Source organism: Hyperolius riggenbachi, chromosome 2, assembly GCF_040937935.1.
Source record: "Hyperolius riggenbachi isolate aHypRig1 chromosome 2, aHypRig1.pri, whole genome shotgun sequence".
Lineage (NCBI taxonomy): Eukaryota > Metazoa > Chordata > Amphibia > Anura > Hyperoliidae > Hyperolius > Hyperolius riggenbachi.
The window spans coordinates 283,118,400-283,140,059 of record NC_090647.1 but is presented as its reverse complement, the minus strand read 5'-3'; the positions used below and the strand labels follow the sequence as shown (position 1 = coordinate 283,140,059).

General features: G+C 43.2%; 1 protein-coding gene across 3 annotated transcripts in view; it reads left to right on the top strand.

The window, feature by feature from the left end:
* Nucleotides 1–21,660, top strand: part of HPCA (hippocalcin) — an 82,906-nt gene that overhangs the window by 42,433 nt on the left and 18,813 nt on the right. For 2 of the 3 annotated variants that reach the window (XM_068268844.1, XM_068268843.1), the window contains one exon: nucleotides 15,951–16,331. In XM_068268844.1, coding sequence (XP_068124945.1) covers nucleotides 15,954–16,331 — 378 coding nt within the window. In that variant the 5' untranslated portion in view covers nucleotides 15,951–15,953. Of the gene's footprint in view, nucleotides 1–13,706; nucleotides 13,747–15,950; nucleotides 16,332–21,660 lie in introns of those variants that run through there. The other variant, XM_068268845.1, reaches the window with a different exon arrangement.

The following is a 21,660-nucleotide window of genomic DNA, read 5'->3' as shown; positions in this document are numbered from 1 at the left end:
GCATAGAAAGTTCAAGACAGAGAGCAGGAACAGAGATCAGAGCTCTGCAGCACACACAGGGTCAAGCCACTGAATATTCTGGCAGCCCTTCTAAAGGAAGAGCCCGGGTGCTGCATGATTAATGGGAAGAGTGATGCACATATTTCAAAGTGGTGGTGGGTGGTAAGAATTCAACGTCTTTTGAAAATGAAGAAGGGGGGGGGGGGGCAGGAGCTGAATCAAAGGGTTTTAATGCGGTGTTCAAGCAAGTGATGGTAAGAGTACGGAACAGGTGCTCCTATTCACTTGAATAGGCACTGCTTAACCAAAGGCCGTGGCTGGCAGAAAATGACCTGCAGTCGCCAGTGTACACTTTTTTTTTTTTTTTTTTAATCTGAACTAGCAGAGCCTATGTTAAGATGGTATTCGGAAGCTTTTGAGCAGGGATGTGTAGGCACATCAGATCCATGAGTACATTTTCTCTTAGGGCCTGTTTCCACTGGCCGCATTGCCGTTGTGCGATCACAGCATACACCCGCATGTACTTCCAGTCACATCATGGTGCGGCTCAATACAATCCCTATGGGACCTGCATGTGAACTGCGGAAAACTGCAGCATGCTATCCATAAATTTAGTCGCACTGCGTTTTATTGCGACCGGAAGTTTGCATCAATGGAAATGCTCCCATTGACTAACATTTACTGCAGTTTGCATGTGGTGCACCAATTGCACCACGTATAGTACAAACGGGCCCTTAGGGAGTCTATATCCTATCCAAGTGCTTCTGGATTGTATAGGCTCCCTGTGGTAAACCAGGAGGCTATATGTTGTGCCTGAGCTGCATTATAGTTATGTTGCAGTGATGCTAAGGCTAGACCTCCCAGGCTAGTAGGGTTAATTAACTAGGAGAATTTGCTCTTGCATATATACAGCTAAGAAGCACAGAGCGCATTTGCTTAAAAATTTTCATGGGGATATAAACATGGCTTTGGTGAAGGACATATAGCACTTTGGGTAGCGGGACCATTTTAATTACATTTTACCCACAACAGACAAACGCAGTTTAGACCAGGTGCGACGTTTAGATTGAATGTGGGAGATCAGGCATAACTTTTTAATTATATATAATTTTAGTTGCCTCTTTATGAAGGCCATTTGACCTTTACTAGATCCCCACTGGGATTCATTGGTGAAAAATGTCACCCTTCCATGTCAGTGAATGGATCAGACCTTTTAAGGGTTCAATAGGGGATTGTCTTAAATGTTCCCTTTATAAAAAGGAACTTGTTGCCTTCTACAGCAACCCAGAATTTGTATGTGTATTTTTACACTTTAATCCGTTCGGTTTATTGAAGGTCAACCACTGTGGCATCCCTGCTTTTTCATGTATTTTTTGTTTTAGTTTCAACACCTTCCCAGGTCAGCACATTGGGCATGATTCACAAAGCTTTTTCACCTGTTTTCCTCTGTTTTCACGTTATCTGTTACTTTTTAAGCTCCCAAAGTGCAAAAATATAATATAATTGAGGTAATATTGAAATTAAGTTAATCAGGAGCAACTTACTTTGAGCAGGCCCAGATTTACATCACAGGAGCCTATATGCACAGAAGTCCTGGCCCCCTAGACATTGCCCTCCATTTACCTAAAAGTGTACTGGTTGGCTCAGCTGTCACTTCTCCTCCTTTAGTTCACTTGCCTGTCATAGGTAGCTACAGGAGCCCCATAGTATTAGGTAGCCTGAGCTATCCTCAGTATTAAGTAGCTAGAGGTGCCCCTGACTGAAGGGTCAGTGGAATGCAGAGACCTGGGTGAGTAACCTCTCATTTACACTCTGCTCAGGACACTGCATTGGTAGGGCAGGAGGGAGGGAGACACTTGGGGAGAGGAATGAGCTGCCTTTCCATCATCAGGCGCTTGTAGGCACGTGGCTACATTGCCTTATGGTAAATCCAGCCCTGACTTTTGAGTGTTTATTTTGCTTGTAAATGTGCTGAAAGGTTATTTTATCAAATAGGTGAGAAGTCATTTATGAGAAGTTTTGTGAATAGAGCCCATTGTGTCTGTCATCTGCTTCACTGAGTTTCCTCTGCCCACCCCTGCCTTTGTGGTCCCCAATACTGCCTATTTCTTTGTACCTGTGAAGAGTATGGACTACAACTCCAGAAACGCCTTTCTTCAAACATGTGTCTCTTTAAAACGTAGTTAATGCACTTTGCTGTGCTCAGTTCTGCTATTGCATTTATTTCTTACCTTGAACTGTCGTCAGCAACTTTAGCAGTTTTTTTTTTTCCACCCCAATGTACTTTTTCTATTGAATTTTTCAAATTGTGATTTATTTTTTGGGGGGGGGGGGGGGGGGGGGGTGTTACATTTCTAGCAGAAACTGATTTTTGTTCCAGCATAAAACATGAGAACAAAGATAACATAATACAATACATGATGAAGGTGAAGTACAGACCTTATGAACAAAATAAGTCATGAAGTGTTAAACCTCAAACATTATCAAAAAGTAGTCAAATGTAGCTGCCAAACATCCCAAGCAGCATTACCAACCTAGGGAGGGAAGTCCCTATTAAAGAAGAGGGACTCCATACTTGAAGTGGAGAGCAGGGAGTCCAACCTCTTAGCTAAAATTCATTATTGCTATGGATTCAGAGATCGGAAAAAACAGTGGCTTCAACTCCCAGCACAGGGCGCGGGGTCCAAAGGAGATGTTTTAAAGGAAAAGGAGAAATAAATTCTTACTCCAATTCAACCCAGCGAACTGCACCACCGGGCGAGGACCAATGTAGCAATTGGGAAAGTCTAGCTGCATAAAAATAGTGTAGAACACTGGGGGCTCCCAAACCTCCCTGAGACAAGCCAAATGTTGATACTTGATCCTTGGTCTCCTACCATTCCAGATAGTTTATCACATCTGCAGCATGTCCACATCTCTCCGAACGATTTGTATAGGGAGAGCTTTGAAACATTACAAGATCTTGGGCAGCAGCGTCAATTTGATGGCATGAATGCATCCAAGAAGAGTGATGCGGAACTGCTGCCTATCGCCCAACAACCTATGTAATTTTTTGAACATATGAGGCATAGTTCAGCTTGTATAAATCATACAAATCATTGGACAGCGTCACCCCAAGATACTTCATACCGGAGATGCGAAACCTGAAACCAAAACTGAGACGGAGAGGCCTGCTGTAGATCAGACATGCCAAAGGGAATGGCCTCAGACTTGGTATTATTAATCTTAAGACCTGAATATTTACAAAAAGTGTAAATTTCCTGAAATAGGTTAGGTAAGGATACCCCAGGGTTGCTTATGGAGAAGATTGTGTTGTCTGCAAACAATGCTGTTTTGAAATCAAGGCCACCAACAGATTTACCTGAGATATCTGGAGACTGATGGACCTTTATTGCCAAAGGCTCAATACATAGAGCAAATAAGGGGGGGGGGGGGGGCGGCAGGCACCCCTGTCTGGTCCCATTCTTTATTGGGAAGGTCGAGGAGGTAATCTCCGTATTGCACACTGAAGCAGAGGGAGTTGTATACAAACCTCTTATTCCGTTCAGAAAATCGCCTCTAATCCCAAATCTCTAACATCAGCCTCATAAATCTCCAGTCCACCCTGTTGAACGCCTTCTCCGCATCCAGGGAAAGGAGCAGAGAAGGTGCTCGACATTGTTTCATGCTGGCTATGAGTCCCATCACCCTCCTAACATTCATCAGTTGTCTGGCGTCCAACAACGAATCCCGTCTGGTCTGGATGGATAACACTAGGAAGCAAAGGGTTCAATCTATTAGCAAGAATTTTTGAAAATATTTTGTTATCAATAATTATAAGGGAAATAGGGCAGTAAATAGTGACTTCAGCCGCATCCCTGCCAGGCTTTGAAAGACCAACAATAGTAGCTCGAGTCATTTCCAAAGGCAGGTCCTCTTCTCCTTTATGGAGTTTATGAAAAAGTTTTGAGGCCAAAATGTGCTTGAATGCCTTATAATAAGCGGCAGTGAACCCATCCGGACCTGGGGCCTTAGAAGCTTTAAGTTGCTTGATGATCAATAGGACCCCCTTCAGGGAGATTGGGGAATTTAATTTATTACTTAGAAGTGGAGAAAGTGAGGGGATTGGCATATTATTCAAATATTCTTTACCTTAGAGTGGTCAGTGGTGGTGCCATCGTACAAAGAGGTATAGTATGCCTAAAACTCCTGAATAATTTTAAGAGGATTATGAATCATGGGGCCACTCTTGCTCCTAATGGGGTGGTCTATTCAGGGTTAAAGGGGACCTAAACTGAGAAGGATGTGCATTTTTCCTTTTAAAAGATTATTAGTTGCCTGACTCTCCTGCTGATCCTGTGCCTCTAATACTTTTAGCCACAGCCCATGAACAAGCATGCAGATCAGGTGCTCTGACTGAAGTCAGACTGGATTAGCTGCATGCTTGTTTCAGGTGTGTGATTCAGCCACTACTGCAGCCAAATAGATCAGCAGGACTGACAAGCAACTGGTATTGTTTAAGAGGATACATCCATAACCCTCTCAGTTAAGGTTCCCTTAAGCTCTGGCTAAGTTTTCTGGCGAGCATGGTAGCGGGCTTATCCCCCTTTTTTATAGTAATTTTGAGTAACTTAAGCTGTTATTTAAATAGATCAAGGATTTATGTTTGTAGTAATGTAGTAATTATTACAGATGAGGTTAAAGCAAACCTTAACTGATTTGACCTTCTCGTGGTTTTTGTTTGTCTTGTCTGCACACAGATCATTAAATTTGATTAGTGAACATCATACCCCTAAGCCATGTTCCAGTTTAGCAGACTGTAGATTTTGGCTTCCCATGAGATGTCTCTAGAGTACTCTCATTGAGAAGGGTAGGGCATTTTTTTGTAGATGGCCACTTTGCTAGAGGCTCTGTATAATAACACTCTGTCTTTGTCTATATCACATCTGCTACTACACAACCTTATAGTAAATGTTATAAATAAGTTTGATAACCATGTTTAAAGTGTAAATGCAGAGAACATTATTTAGTGTAATGAAAAGGGTGACATGTTAAAAACAAGGGAACAGCGGAACTCTAAATACACTTAGCCGGCCAGCACTGCACATATTCAGTTACCACTCACATCCAATCTGCAGCCAGCCTAATACAGGATCTCAAATGAGTAGGCCTATATGCATTGCATGCTGTACACCAAAGTTTCAGTTCATATCAACATGGTCTTCTAGCACCCAGCTATGTTATCTAGGTTGGGTCGTATGCAGAGAGCATGAGCAAGTGTTAAAGCAAGGCAAGCAGCCAGCCAGCAAGCAGTCCATAAAGCTCTAACAGAAGTCATATAGTCAGGGCAGTCACTATCATGGAGGCAAAAAGAGCAATTGCCCCAGAGCTTGTGGGGGCCCTCTCGTCCCCAACCCCCACCAAACTTACCTGTTGCCCCCTAGGGCTCCCACGGAGCCTTCGGGAGAGAAGTGTCTCACCTGTCCCAGTGGGCACACACCTCTCAGTCTGTGGCTCCAGGCACTCATGTCTTCATCCACCTCAGGCAGAATATCTCTGTGACCTGAGGCATAATCTAACGTAGTAATGTGTTCCAGAGTCAGGAAGGAGAGGCGCCCCTGTGAGGATAAAGTTAAGGAGCATGGAGTCACGAACTCAGAGGAGCGTGCCCACCAGAACAGGTGAGAAGCTACTCTGCCAAAGACATTGCAGGGCCCCAGGGAGCACAGTGAAGTTCAGGGGCGCCTTAACCTACTGACCACCCAGGCAGCGGCTTGGAGCGGCAGAAGGCGCAATAAATTACTGTCAGTCCAAGGGGAAATAAAAATTCCTGTCCTGAAAGACAGTTGTAAGGGACTGGAGAGAAATAGATTTCCTTCTGTTTTAAGAAGGCAAATTACACCAAGCTTTGCTTTTTTAGTATGAGGGCATTTTGGTTCCTTTTAGCCCCCTATATATTCCTAGTAGCTTGGGTCACCCTGAGCTGCTTGGTTACTCTGCTCTTTTCACAAATAGCCTTCTGCTAAGTCACTAATAAAGAATCATTCAGAGTTCAGATTTATAGATACTCCCTAAGAAGAAGGTGTCTGGTTTATAGCTGTTCTCTGCCCCTCCATGAGTCCACCCTGAGCCTGACTGACTGACTGACATTTAAGGGTATGTAGTGAAAGTTTTCTACTCCCACAAGTGTTTTTAGGAATGCATCTAATAAGGATTCATAGAAAGATTTGAGACAGTCCCTCACTATTCAGTGTACAGAGGTGACAGCGCCCTACCCCCAAATGTTACTGAGTCTGCAGAGCGAGCGAGACAAACAAACAAACAAACAAACAGTAAACTCTGCAGACAACCCTGTGTGCTCTGCTAGAATGAACGTCTGGCATGTCTAGATGTCAGGAGGATCGCCATGACTAGCTATGGAGTGGTAGGATCATCTGATGCTCTCCCCCTCTGGGACACAGCCTGCACTTCTCCCTGAATTCACAAGGACAGTGTTTGAAGTGTGTAATGGACACAGTGGGGGTTGCAGGTTTTGTCTTTCATTGTGAGAGAGTGAATAGGAGGGCAGCATCTAAAGCTCAAACAATGATAATGGACATGTAAGCAATGTGTGTAATTACATCCATCACTACTTATAATTGAAGCTGGCATAATAATGTATTTCCAATAATGCTGTCTGTTTGCCCTCTCTCTAATGCTATGTACCACCTCACGATTTTTCCAACGATTTTCCTGATGCCCATGAATTTTTTTTTTGAGCGACAAGTAGTCATTTACACGATGTTGTGACATCGCTTATCGTTGTGTGGTGAAAAGTGACCGTCACTGAGGATTGGATCTATAAGATCCTTGACGACACCCCCGTAAAGTACTGCGGTCGCTTGACTTCTCGTTCGCGCCGGTCCTGTAATGTCACGTGACATCTCGCATACCCGCTGGCAGCAAGATGAATCGCTGGATGCTTGTCATGAGGGGACACCTCGCTGGATCCATCTTCCTGTGTTGTTGCAGTCACTGTGGTGAGTGTGGAGCTTAACTTTGCTCGCCCTCACCCTCTGCTCATGCTCCCTCTCCCACTGTCTCTCTGACCAAACAACTGCTACTTGGGGAACAATGTGCACAACTATGTACACTAGTCTAAGCACTCTTCAGGGGAGCCAGTAGCATTTGGAACTATTATTGTGTATTTATGTAGCACTGACATCTTCAGCACTTTACAGAGTACATAGTCATGTCACTGACTGCTCACTGGAGCTTACAATTTAATCCCTACCATAGTCAAACTGTAATGTCCGACCATATTATATTATCATGTATTTATATAGCACTGACATATTCTGCAGTACTTTACAGAGTACATAGTCATGTCACTGACTGTCCCCAGAGGAGCTCACAATCTAATCCAACCATAGTCATAGTCTATTGTCCTACCATATTATTATTATGCATTCATATAGCACTGACATATTCTGCAGCACATTACAGAGTACATAGTCATGTCACTGACTGTCCTCAGAGGAGCTCACAATCTAATCCCTACCACAGTTATAGTATAATGTCCTACCATATTATTATTATGTATTTATATAGCACTGACATCTCCTGCAGCACTTTACAGAGTACGTAATCATGTCACTGACTCTCCTCAGAGGAGCTCACAATCTAATCCCTACCACACTTATAGTCTAATATTTTCAATATAGGATTGTTTTGGGGTAAACCAGTTGACTTATTCGTATGTTTTTTAGGATGCAGGAAATGTCTGAAGTGTCTGAAGACAGAAACTCCATGCAGATTTTTGCCCTGGCCAATGTTCAAGCCTAGGACTCAGCACTAAAATGCAGTAGTGCTACCCACTGAGCCTCTATTCTACTCATAGATATCTGCTCATCCATGTCATCAATTCTGACCCTCTACTACCCTTCCTCCCTCCATTCTACTTCTCTTCTCTTGTATCACTTACACTACAAACACACTGTGCTTATCTCCAGAATGGATTATGAATCAAACTATTAGGCCCAGTGCACACCAAAACCGCTAGCAGATCCTCAAAACGCTAGCGGTTTTTGGAGCAGATTTCAGAGCGATTCTAGGCATGTTTAGAGACATTTTCTAAACATGCCGAGCATTTTTGTGAAGCAGATTACAAATACTGTTACAGTAAAAGCTGTTACTGAACAGCTTCTGTAACAAAAACGCCTGGAAAACCGCTCTGATCTAGCATTTTTCAGAGCGGTTTGCATTTTTCCTATACTTTATATTGAGGCAGAATCGCTTCTGCAAACCGCAAATGTGCAGCAGGAGGCACGTTTGCAGTTTGCTAAAAACCTCAAACCGCTGGTGTGCACCATCCCATTGAAATACATTAGCCAAGCGTTTTCACAGACAGATGCGGTTGGCGGATCGCTGCTAAAACCGCTCGGTGTGCACTGGGCCTTAAACCACTTTATCATATCAGCCCTTCAATGTCATGATATACCCACTCCAGTCATACCCTAACAGGTGGTAACATATTTGCATATCTCATGATGTTTGTGAAAAATTATTTTGAAAGTAAGAAAGTCTTGCTTGATAATCCAATCTTGCAATGTGACTGCCATTGGAACTTGTAGTGTGGATGCTGTATTTATTTGAGGTGCATACTGGCAGCATGTGCTGTATGGCATACAATGCTGATCATCCACAAGGCAAACTTAGGCAGCTGCCTAGGGTCTAGAGAGAGTTTAGGGGCCTGGTGGTTGCTAGCCCCCACCAAATCTAACTAAATAAGCCAGGTGACCATCAGTGGAGGGCAAAGTGTTATCTTGCCTAGGGCCCCATTTCATAGTTATCCCTCTCTGATGGCTTATATCATGTGTGAAGTGTTCTATAATGTATATGATTTTTGTTTTATTTTTTATGGGGGGGGGGGGGGCACAGGATTTCTTGCCTGGAGTGACAAGAAGGCTAGAGGCGCCCCTGGTTAAGTTGGAGGGTGGTTGGGGAAGAGGGGGCAGCTGCTGGCTCAGGCCCTCGGGGAAATTAGGCTGCAACAAATGGCCCCTCATGCCGCTTTCTAGTTTGGGAGTGTATTTCAGGGTTGCCCCGCAATATATTTTGCCTGGGGGGTCCCATTTTTATTAGAACCAGCTGTGCATACAGTCAGTCCGCTCTCAGCCTGTCACAGACTGCACAGGAGCCAAAGCAGCTGCACATAGCTCCAAAATATAACTCACAGCCATTGTCACTCACTACCTCCGGAGCCCAGCAATTTTGCTTTTGGCAAACCCCTTTAGATGTATGCAGTATGGCGGCTTTTAACCGCTGGCAAGTCAGTGATGGCTTTTTCCAGAGAGTGCCCTCTCCTATAGATTATGCCTGTGCTAAGCTGGCTCTCAGTCAGGGTATGCAATCATGGGCGTCTCACGTACCACTTCCCACATGTCGGTGAAGTTGTGGGTGCGCATAGAAGGGTGGGTAGAGCTGGATGGTTGTGTAGTGCTTGGCCCACCTACGCGTTTCATGCACCTTGGGCGTTTCCTCAGGGTGCAAGTGTGTCTTCCTAGTATTCCCCTTCTACATTTGGACGCTTTTAGTGGATTTCTGATTCATTACCCAGGAATGTAGATCAATCACTCGAGTGGCAGTACAGGGTCCATTCAATGAACATTGAACACTTTATCAGTAGGCATCTTAAAGTGAACACGAGGTGAGAGGGAAATCGGTGGTTTGCAAAAGTCTTCGGGCCCCTTGAAGTTTTCCACATTTTGTCATATTCCTGCCACAAACATGAATCAATTTTATTAGAATTCCCTGTGAAAGACCAATACAAAATGGTGTACACGTGAAAAGTGGATCGAAAATCATACATGATTCCAAACATTTAAAAAATAAAATAATTGCAAAGTGGGGTGTGCATAATTATTCAGCCCCCTGAGTCAATACTTTGTAGAACCACCTTTTGCTGCAATTACAGCTGCCATTCTTTTAGGGAATGTCTCTACCAGCTTTGCACATCTAGAGACTGAAATCCCTGCCCATTCTTTGCAAAAACAGCTCCAGCTCAGTCAGATTAGATGGAGCGCGTTTGTGAACAGCAGTTTTCAGATCTTGCCACAGATTCTTGATTGGATTTAGATCTGGACTTTGGGCCATTCTAACACATAGATATGTTTTGTTTTAAACCATTCCATTGTTGCCCTGGCTTTATGTTTAGGGTTGTTGTCCTGCTGGGAGGTGAACCTCTGCCCCAGTCTTAAGTCTTTTGCAGACTCCAAGAGGTTTTCTTCCAAGATTGCCCTGTATTTGGCTCCATCCATTTTCCCATCACCTCTGACCAGCTTCCCTGTCCCTGCTGAAGAGAAGCACCCCCAGAGTATAATGCTGCCACCACCATATTTGACAGTGGGGATGGTGTGTTCAGAGTGATGTGCAGTGTTAGTTTTCCGCCACACATAGCATTTTTCATTTTGGCCAAAAAGTTCCATTTTGGTCTCATCTGACCAGAGCACCTTCTTCCACATGTCTGCTGTGTCCCCCACATGGCTTGTGGCAATCTGCAAATGGGACTTTTCTGTTAACAATGGCTTTCTTCTTGCCACTCTTCCATAAAGGCCAACTTTGTGCAGTGCACGACTAATAGCTGTCCTATGGACAGATTCCCCCACCTGAGCTGTAGATCTCTGCAGCTCTTCCAGAGTCACCATAGGCCTCTTGACTGCATTTCTGATCAGCGCTCTCCTTGTTCGGCCTGTGAGTTTAGGTGGATGGCCTTGTCTTGGTACGTTTACAGTTGTGCCATACTCCTTCCATTTCTGAATGATCGTTTGAACAGTGCTCCGTGGGATTTTCAAGGCTTTGGAAATCTTTTTGTAGCCTAAGCCTGCTTTAAATTTCTCAATAACTTTATCCCTGACCTGTCTGGTGTGTTCTTTGGACTTCACGGTGTTGTTGCTCCCAATATCCTCTTAGATGACCTCTGAGGCCGTCACAGAGCAGCTGTATTTGTACTGACATTAGATTACACTCAGGTGCACTCTATTTAGTCTTTAGCACTCATCAGGCAATGTCTATGGACAACTGACTGCACTCAGACCAAAGGGGGCTGAATAATTACGCACACCCCACTTTGCAGTCATTTATTTGTAAAAAATGTTTGGAATTGTGTATGATTTTCGTTCCACTTCTCATGTGTACACCACTTTTGTATTGGTCTCTCACATGGAATTCCAATAAAATTGATTCATGTTTGTGGCAGTAATATGACAAAATGTGGAAAACTTCAAGGGGGCCAAATACTTTTGCAAACCAATTGTAGAGGTTGCCATATTTATTTCCTTTTAAGCACTACCAGTTGCCTGGCTGTCCTGCTGAGCCTCTTCCTCTAATACTTGTTTAGCCATAGACCCTGAACAAGCCTATGCAGATCAGATGTTTCTGACAATATTGTCAGAACTGACTGGATTAGCTGAATACTTGTTTCTGGTGTAATTCAGACACTCCTGCAACCAAATAGATCAGCAGGGCTGCCAGGAAACTGGTATTGTTTAAAAGGAAATAAATATGGCAGCCTCCATATCACTCTCACCTCAGTTTCACTTTAAATATGGACATAGATCCAAGGTACTTCAATTTTCCGGACATTTGCTTGGTGTACAGTGTCCTGTAACTGCAATTGTTTGGCACATGGTCATGGGAAGTGTCCATTTACAATGCATATAGAACTACTCAATTGAGATCCTGTATTAGGTTGGCTGCAGTTTGGATGTGTATGGTAATTGAATATGTACAGTGCCGGTTCGGCTATTTGTATATAGAGCTCTGCTGCTTGTTTGTTTTTAAATATGTTTTTACATGTCACCTTTTTTCATTATAATAAATACGGTATGTTTTATTGTATTTACACTTTAAGCCTGGTTATTGGACTTATGTATTGAATCTACATTAGTGCCTGAACTGACGGAAGCCCTAATATCTTTATTCGTGCAGAGTTGAGCATGGTAGAATGCTCACATAGTTAATAAATGTCTCAGTGCTGCAACCCAATAGTTAATAGCGCCAGGGAGTCGACCAGTCATCACCGGTATCCACCTAGGGTGTAACTCCAATGCAATGACAGACCGGATCTCCACCTGGATTTAGGCCTACTGGCCAGTGTATTACAAGGAACACAGTCTTGATCAAGTGCTTGATAAAGACCGCACTGGTCGAAACGTTGTGCTTTGACTGTGTTACTTGCGATAAACTGCCCAGTAGGCCTAAATCCAGATAGAGACCCGGTCTTTCTGTCATTGTACTAGAATGCTTGCATACTCATAACTAATGTCTGTGCAGATCTGCAAAAGTAAAGAATGATTCCTTCCGTCATATTGGGTTTTGACAAAGAATGTGAAGTTTGAAATTGCTTTTCTCCTTGGGATAGTTACAAATTTAATTTGAACTTCACAAATACCACCATATTCCTAAAACATTTCCTGTGACTTCATAAACATTTATCGCTACTGGATACTACATAACTGCCATTTTAAAGTGTGTTTTTCTTTATCCTAGCAGTTACGTGTAGCAGTAAAATGGTTCTAATTTGGTCAGCAGGTGGTGCTGGGTCTCCAAGAGCACATGATGCACACCTTGGTTTTCACTAGAGCACCTCACAAGAGACTTCTAGTGGAATTGCAACTACTTTGCAGCTAGATGCCTCTATGTTACAACTGAGGCGATAACCCCAATGGCAAACACAGCCTGTGCTGCGTCACTTTATGGAGATACCTGGTGAAGCATTACTGGTGCAAGTCAAATAGATATGGTTAGTTAGGCTAGCATTAGATATATGGCTGGTGGACACAAAGGCAATATTCAGCAAACAGATCAGAGGCAGTATTCCGACCTACTGCTGGCAAATTAGAGTCTGTATTAAGGTGGGGGTCCAGGGAAATCAGAGCTCAGTATTCAGGAAGAGGATGGAATAGAATCTGACAGACACAGAGGTAAAACAAGCCAGGGCAGCAATGGATTAGGCAAGGGGCATAAAAGAACCTCTCACAGAGCTGGTCAGTTCTCGCTGACTTGAGAATGAGAACAGAGATGGTAAACACTCTCTGAGTGATTAGGTACACAACCAGCCCTGACACAGGGAGACCTGTTTGCACTTGCACACCTTTTGATGTCACACCTGTGTGCATGTACAGCCAAGCATAGCCATGAGCCCTTGACCAACCAAGCACATGTTTCTGGAAATTCACCTGCATATGTGGGGGGTAATGTTAAAGTTTGGCACCATGGACAGCTGGATGCTGTGGTATCCACTTTTAAAGTGTGAGCTTTGGTTCATTCAGCCATCTCCTCCATTGCCTTCAGGGGTCTGTTAAGATGCAGGAAGGCTAATAGTATGTTAGTTAATTCCTAATTCTCTGGAAGGAGTCCAATACATGTCTGGTTAATTGCACACCAGGGGCCTGATTTACCTACAAGGCCTGCTAATTGCACACCAGGGGCCTGATTTACTAACAGCGGCCACACACTGGTCGTCTTCAAAATGGGCACTCCAATGTTCAGTTACATTCACCTCAAACAATTGTTTTAAAGTTGAATCTTGCTATAAAAAAATCACTGCAGTTTGGACTGGATTTGTGCTGTTCTTATTAAATTGATTTGCTCAGTGCTAGACCAAATGATTGTTTTGGAGAAAACTTCATCAAAATGTTTTGACCTCTCTGATTTGCTTTTTCCATTGATCAGACCCTGAAATATCAAACGGTCTTCCTTTTTGCAGAGGATTACAGGCTGTTTCAGTTAAAAGGATCTGTTCTGCCTCAACCATCATTCTAATTGAACTGCAAGGTGGCTATGTACAGTTCTAAGCACCGGAAACAAATATTATGGCACATTTTAATGAAAGGACATCTGAAGTGGGAGGACTATGGAATCTGACATACTGCTTCACTCCATAAGGGTACAACGGGTTTAGGCATGAAGGGGTTAAAGGCAGAAGGTTAGCATTTAGGTCCGCAATGGCAGCTTTGATATATTCTAGAGACTGACCACAGGAATTTGGGTAAACAAAACGGGAGCTTAAATGAAATCCTAGGTGAGAGACCTAAGGAGGCTGATATATTTCATTTTTGAACAATCCACATTAACTAGCTGTCCTGTTGATTCACTGCCTTTAATACTTTTAGCCACAGACCCCGAATAAGCATGCAGATCAGATATTTGTAAAAAATCTGAAAATATTAGCTGCATGCTTGTTTCAGGTGTTTGATTTGGATACTACTGCTGCCAAACAGATCAGAAGAACTGCCAGGGAACTGGTATTGCATAAAAGGAAACATATATGGCAGTCTCCATCGGTCTCTCACCTCCCTTTTTTAAGGCAAAACATTTTGTTTAGAGAGAGTTAGAATCATCTGTTGTTTTATGTGTCTGGTATGATTTCTCTTCACTTCCTGTTCTCATTGGCACTGTAATTGGGACAGGAAGTGAGAGGAATCTTCTTGGAAGACCCAGCATCAAGCACCTGAGGTATTCCCACTGAGGCATGGCTTCTTGCCGCATAGAGCCTGACTTTGGTGTGGCTGTAGCAGCAATGCTATAGTCTGCAGCCAGCCCACGGGTAATTTGGCAATTTCGGAACCCCAAATTACTTCTCCCTCTGAGTTGCTATGACTCAGAGGGGCAACAGTAATTAACGCCACTTGGAATTTCATCGGCAGCAAGGTGAGCCATCGATTAGCACACCCTGCGCCAAAGTGACGGGGTGGCAAAGTGCCATGTACGCATTCCAACACTATTAGTGTATTAAACAACAAGTGTCAGGGCCAAGGCAGAAGGCGACCGCAGCTGAGAAGGACAATGTCCAAAAGTCCACACAAGCAATGAATATATAAAGTCAGCGCAGGTCTATAGTAATACAGCTTTCGTCATTTTCTGGTATACAGGATCTTCGAACAAAAAGGTAAAGAAGCAAGGCTTACCAGATTCCAACAACCCACATTATAAGGTTGTAAACGAGTTTGATAGATGGTCCGCAGAACTTTCAAATGGTGTAGTTTCACCAGCGATGTTGCACACCACAGATTCCTCCGGAATATATTAGATATCCTGAGGTTGCAGAGACTCGCCAAAGAGGAGTCCAGTAGGATAGTGACATGAAAGAGATGTACGGCACATCTAAGTGTAAACCGTCTTTATTACATAACAAGTAAAACAATTTAAAAACAAGGATAAAAGAAACTCACATACGGGGCCCGTGCACTGGGAACCCCGAAAAAGTAGCGCGCATAAAATGGTCAATAGAAGACCTCAAAATGGTGCCGCCTGTCGCCTTCCCGACCGGTTTCGCAATCTTGCGTCATCAGGGGAAAAAACTTTTTTCCCCTGATGACGCAAGATTGCGAAACCGCAAAAAAACTTGTTTTTAAATTGTTTTACTTGTTATGTAATAAAGACGGTTTACACTTAGATGTGCCGTACATCTTTCATGTCACTATCCTACTGGACTCCTCTTTGGCGAGTCTCTGCAACCTCAGGATATCTAATATATTCCGGAGGAATCTGTGGTGTGCAACATCGCTGGTGAAACTACACCATTTGAAAGTTCTGCGGACCATCTATCAAACTCGTTTACAACCTTATAATGTGGGTTGTTGGAATCTGGTAAGCCTTGCTTCTTTACCTTTTTGTTCGAAGATCCTGTATACCAGAAAATGACGAAAGCTGTATTACTATAGACCTGCGCTGACTTTATATATTCATTACTATTAGTGTATTTGTTTCTGTATTTCCTCGTTACAGGTTTTTTTTTTTCTTTTTTTTTTTTTTTTTTTACCCTTTTCCACTCTTCACCACTCTTAATACGAAAGACTAAATGTTTGCAATTCCACTCAGATTAGAAGGCCTAAAAAAAAGTTAGTAGGCCATGCTTGTAGGAGCTTTTGCTTTGTTTTGTAGTTTTCAGAGTTTTTCTTTGTAACCTCTTGTGTTTTTGGTTTGTGCAGGCGATGGGGAAACAGAACAGCAAGCTCCGCCCAGAGATGCTACAAGACCTGCGAGAAAATACAGAGTTCTCAGATCATGAGTTACAGGAGTGGTATAAAGGCTTCCTGAAGGACTGTCCATCTGGCATTCTGAATGTGGAGGAGTTCAAGAAGATCTATGCCAATTTTTTCCCATATGGAGATGCCTCAAAGTTTGCAGAACATGTTTTTCGTACATTTGACACAAATGGCGATGGGACCATAGATTTTCGGGAGTTCATCATTGCTTTGAGCGTCACCTCAAGGGGCAAGCTAGAGCAGAAACTGAAGTGGGCATTTAGCATGTATGATCTTGATGGGAATGGCTACATCAGCCGGGAAGAAATGCTAGAGATTGTACAGGTAATTGGGGCTTATGAAACCCAACTGGAGCTGGTTTTGGATAGTTAGGGATTTTGGATAGTTAGAACTGTTGAACATTTATTGCTGCCCATGTGCGCCTGCTGGATAGAGTACTCTTCACTTTGTGTGCGGTCACCAGTAAGCAGCAGTCAGTGAATCTTTTCAGGCAGTAGTAACACAAACGCACACAAAAAAAAAAAACCTCCTAAAAGTTATACCTTCTTCCATCACAGATTCTACTAAAGAAGTGCTTTTGTTTGTTTTGTGTTACCATTGGAGAGAATTATCCACTTCCTGTTATATTACTTGCAGAAATAAAGAAATGAAATCTCTGTACTGTAATTGAGAGACAACAATAGGCATGGTCAGTGAGGTGCAAATAACTCTGGATTGATGCATAATTTAATTATGCCAATATATGCAGCTTGAATGCAGCTGCCAAGGTGGAATTTGATTTGTCCATTTTTAAGCTGCATCAGTTTACATACAGAATTTGCTGAATCTCTGCATCAAGTTGGAATTATTTGCATCTCATTGACTGTCCCTACACAGCAACAACATTATAGGTGAGGTTCTAATCTTGCTCCTCTCTGTATAAAACCATATACTGTATTGAGAGACAAGACTGGAGTATCAATAAGACTGGTCTTTAATGGGGGTAAGAGGTCCAAACAAGGGGACATGGCACCCCCCCCCCCCCCCACACACACACACACCCCTTACAGCTGTTTCGTGGTGCAATATCACATCTTCAGAGGTTCAGTGTTAGACGCGGGCAAGCCCGTTTCTAGGGGCCGTGCGGCAGCCCTGAGCGCAGACAGCAAAGGGGCGCTGCGAACTCTCCCTCCCTCTCCCCAGGGGACTGCAGAGTAATTAGCTCAGGGAAGCTCTGTATACAGCTACACTGACTGGCCAGGGGGGAAGGGGGGCAATCTCCCCCCAGGCCACCTTTCATTCAGTAATTTAGGGCAGGTCTGGTGTATTTGGGTTTGTTGTAAGGCAATGTGAAACTTGAGGCTAGCTGATAAAAGTGCAATCAGAGGACAGGCAAGCTGGTAAATATACACTGCATGATGCAGAGCTTGCCTGGAGGGTCTGTGGGCAAACATCTGTCTGGTCTCTCTCCAATGTTATTATGACTGCATGTGTGGATAAGGTGTTATACAAGTTGAAAAGTTTTTGACAGTCCCTAGACTCCAGGAGGGCTACTTTCTGACTTGTGTGAGACTGGCAGGGACAGGAGTCCTATTACAAGCAAGTAGCCTCTGTGTGATGTGCAATACAGATAAGCTCTCTGCTCCATCTCAGGCTATTCTCAATTTCTCTCCACTCCTCTCTGCGCTAGTGCATGCCAAAATCGCAATAGCAATCGCTAGCAATTTGTGAGTGTGATTTTGTGAAGCGAATTTTCAGAGCCATTTTTTAATGAATTGCTCCAAAAAAATGCTGCACACTGCATGTAGCATTTTTTGGAGCAATTCATAAAAAAAAAAAAAAAAATTAAAATCGCTTCACAAAATCACACTCACAAATTGCTAGCGATTGCTATTGCGATTTTGGCATGCACTAGCCCAGAGAGAGGAGGAGTGGAGAGAAATTGAGAATAGCCTGAGATGGAGCAGAGAGCTTATCTGTATTGCACATCACACAGAGGCTATTTGCCTGTAATAGGACTCCTGTCCCTGCCAGTCTCTCACACAAGTCAGAAAGTAGCCCTGCTGGAGTCTAGGGACTGTCAAAAACTTTAACTTGTATAACACCTTATCCACACATGCAGTCATAATAACAATAGGGAGAGACCAGACAGATGTTTGCCCATGGAGCCTCCAGGCAAGCTCAGCATCATCCTGTGTATATTTACCAGCTTGCCTGTCCTCTGATTGCACTTTTATCAGCTAGCCTCAAGTTTCACATTGCTTTACAACAAACCCAAATACTCCAGACACCAGACCTGCCCTAAATCACTGAATGAAAGGCGGCCTGGGGGGAGATTGCCCCCCCTTCCCCTCTGGCCAGTCCGCCCCTGAACTATACTGGATACCTATACTGGAGGCACCTACCTGGCTAATCTATACTGGGGGCAAGTATACTGGAACACCTATGCCTGGCTACCTATACTGGGGGTCCTATAGCCCACCACCTATACTGAGTGCAACTAGACCTAGCTAACCTATACTGCAGGCACCTATAACTGGCTCCGCCACGGGGGGTGGGGGTGGGGGGGGGGGTTGCACAATTTTTACACTCTCTCGCACTGGGTGCATTTTAGCCTAGAAACTGCCCTGGACGGGGGGTAAGACAGCAGGGAGGCTGACATTTATTTCCTTTTAGATAATACAAATTGCCGCTAATACTTTTAGTCATTGACCCTGAACAACCATGCAGATCAGATGTTTGACTTAAAGCGGATCCAAGATGAAAAACTAACTATAACAAGTAACTTGTCTATATATCTTATCTAAAGTTTAAATAGTTTACACAGCAAATCTAGCTGAAAACAGCCTTAATAGAAAATGATTATTTCTATTTCTTCCTGTGGTACAATGACAGCAGCCATGTTGTTTGTAAACATTACACAAAGGCAGGCTTATCTGTATCTTGAGCACTCCGCCTGTGAAAAAAACCTAACCCCTCCTCCCTCCTCTCCTCTGCCTCTGAAATTAATGGCTAGTAACACCTCCTCCTCCTCTTGCCCAGATGGAGCTCCCATGAGCCCTAGCTACTGCCAAGGCTCTCTGAAAACCTGTGGGCGTGGTTTATTTAGTTTATAGGGAATTAGAGTATTAAAAACAAAAAAGTATTTGGCTTGAGGAATGCCCTATAAACAATAGGAAAGGAACACAATCATGCAATGAGTAAAAGTTCACCTCGGATCCACTTTAAGTCTGACTGATGCTTGTTTCAGGTGTGTGATTCAGACAGGACTCTAGGTCAAAGAGGTCAGCAGGGCTGCCAGGCAACTGGTATTGTTTACAAGGAAGCACCCTCCACATCCTCACTTCAGGTGTCCGTTTATAAGCTGGTCTGTATTGATAATCCTGTGCCCGCGTCTTGTCTCAATATATAATTTTCTTCCAGTTGTGGTTGCACGGAGATGCTGCTATACCATTTAAATTACATGCTGTGGCTGCTGTCAGTTGGATCCTGTGTGCCAGTAGGCTCTGAGATCCATATAAAGCCAAAAGAAAAACTTTTGGCTGTATTTCTACTTTAGGTAGGCATATAAACTTATCTGAGCAAACATTTCTGTTTTGTACTTATTTAGAATTCTTTCAATTAAAGAGGTACTGGGAGCCCAGAGTATATCTCCTTACTTCTTCTTCCTCCTCCAACAAGAATCCCGTAAAAAATAAAAATTTGCAGGTGCCTTTTTAAGTAGAGTTGAAGACCATTCAAGCCCCCAAATTATATCCTAACAGCTGGGCAGTTGGGAGGGGCTAGTGCTTCCTCCTTTACCAGCTGTGGGCAGCGCATGGGAATACACTCTCTAGAATTCTTTGCTCTGACTTATTCAACTATTTCTTCTCCACTGAATCCCAATAGCTGGTGTCAGTATGTAGCGCTGCTGTACATTGGGTGACTACAGAAAGAGCCAAATCACAGAAACCATCTCCAGTTGTCATCCCAACATATAACCATTTTGGCTTTTCTCTCCAGGTATTTATGTAGATAAATACAAAGAATGACAGGCAAGCAACTATAAAACAATATTTGGGCAACATGTAAAACAAGTGTTTCGCTCATGTATGTGTTAGGTTAGAACAGGCATGGGCAAACTTGGCCCTCCAGCTGTTAAGGAACTACAAGTCCCACAATGCATTGCAGGAGTTTGACAGCCACAGTCATGACTCATAAAGGCAAATGTATTGTGGGACTTGTAGTTCCGTAACAGCTGGAGGGCCGAGTTTGCCCATGCCTGGGTTAGAAGCTCTTTAATGAGGGATTGTCAGCCACAAAATCAAATTCCATTTACCCACTGCACTGTGTTCATTATGCAGCCTGGAACACAACCCTGCATTGCAAGCACTCCAGTCTAATCAGAAATGTTACTGCTGCAATACATATCATCTGTCAGCCTGGCTCTATTTGGTACATTGCTGATGAAAAGGAAGCTTGTCATCACCCCTCCCACTTTCCTGCTCTTCACAGATTGGCTGAGGGCAGTTCAGTGTTAAATGAAGCTGAAATCTGATTTTGCTGTACTCACATGTTTAAAAAGCAAGCTAGCCAGAGCAGATTCTAGTAGGGGGGAAAGTAAGGGAGGAAATTACATGATTATGGCTTCGGTCAAAGGGAACCAAAATGGCAAATGCCAGGAACAGAATTCTCTTTATTTACTATATAAAATTCACAAAAATCCAAATGTGGAGAGTACAATACATCTGTTATATAAGTAGAGCAAGTAGTTATCTACTTATAAATGTGTTTTTGGTTTTTGTTTCCTGGCATAGTATATTGTGAATACTTCATCCTACTACCAATTACTGAATCTGAGAGAGCCTAAGCGCTTTGAGTCCTATGGGAGAAAAGCCCTATAGAAATATTATTGTATTGTATGGCTGACCATGCTGTTAAGGATATGGTTTTTATTACTGATTCATAGACCATTTTTAAATGTGCTTTCACCTAATAGAAATGTAGAAAACCTGTGCTTGCAAGCTATCTGGAACTTTTCTCATGGCAAAAAAATGATTGAATTTAAAGTCTTCATTCACCTTCCCATTTTCATCGTACGTGGTGGTAAATTTGATTGCAGCAGCGCTTTCTACATCTATACAATTTGCTTTGAATGTATTGAAAGTTCCTGCCTTGCAGAACCAACTCATGAGTCAAATAATAGCTGTACACCTATTGGTCCAATTTTCAGTGTCGAGTCAGTGATTTTTTTTGTTTTTGATTTTTTTTTTTTTTGTGTTTGCTGAACAATCGTTTTGCAGTTTGCATGCTTACAGTTACAATTTTTAAAAATAATTTTGGTAAACAATCCAAAAAATCCTTCTAAAAGGTCTGTGTAGCAATCCTATTGTCCAGGTACCTGGAAGAGAATGTAATACCACTGAGACAGCTTGCAGAATGTTAAACATTTTGCAGCTACCCTCTTTCCCTGAAAATAAGACCTACCCTGAAAATAAGCCTTACCTGGAATTTTGAGCATGCTTGAAATATAAGCCCTACCCCGAAAATAAGCCCTAGCGGAAGTTGGAGAGGAGGAAGAGGCAGCCAGTAAGTGGGGACACAGTGGTGCAGTGCCGATTGGACACTGGTCCTGTCATCCCAGCACACCGCAAGGTTATCAGCTGTGTGCAGGGAAGACAGGGCAGGTACCTGA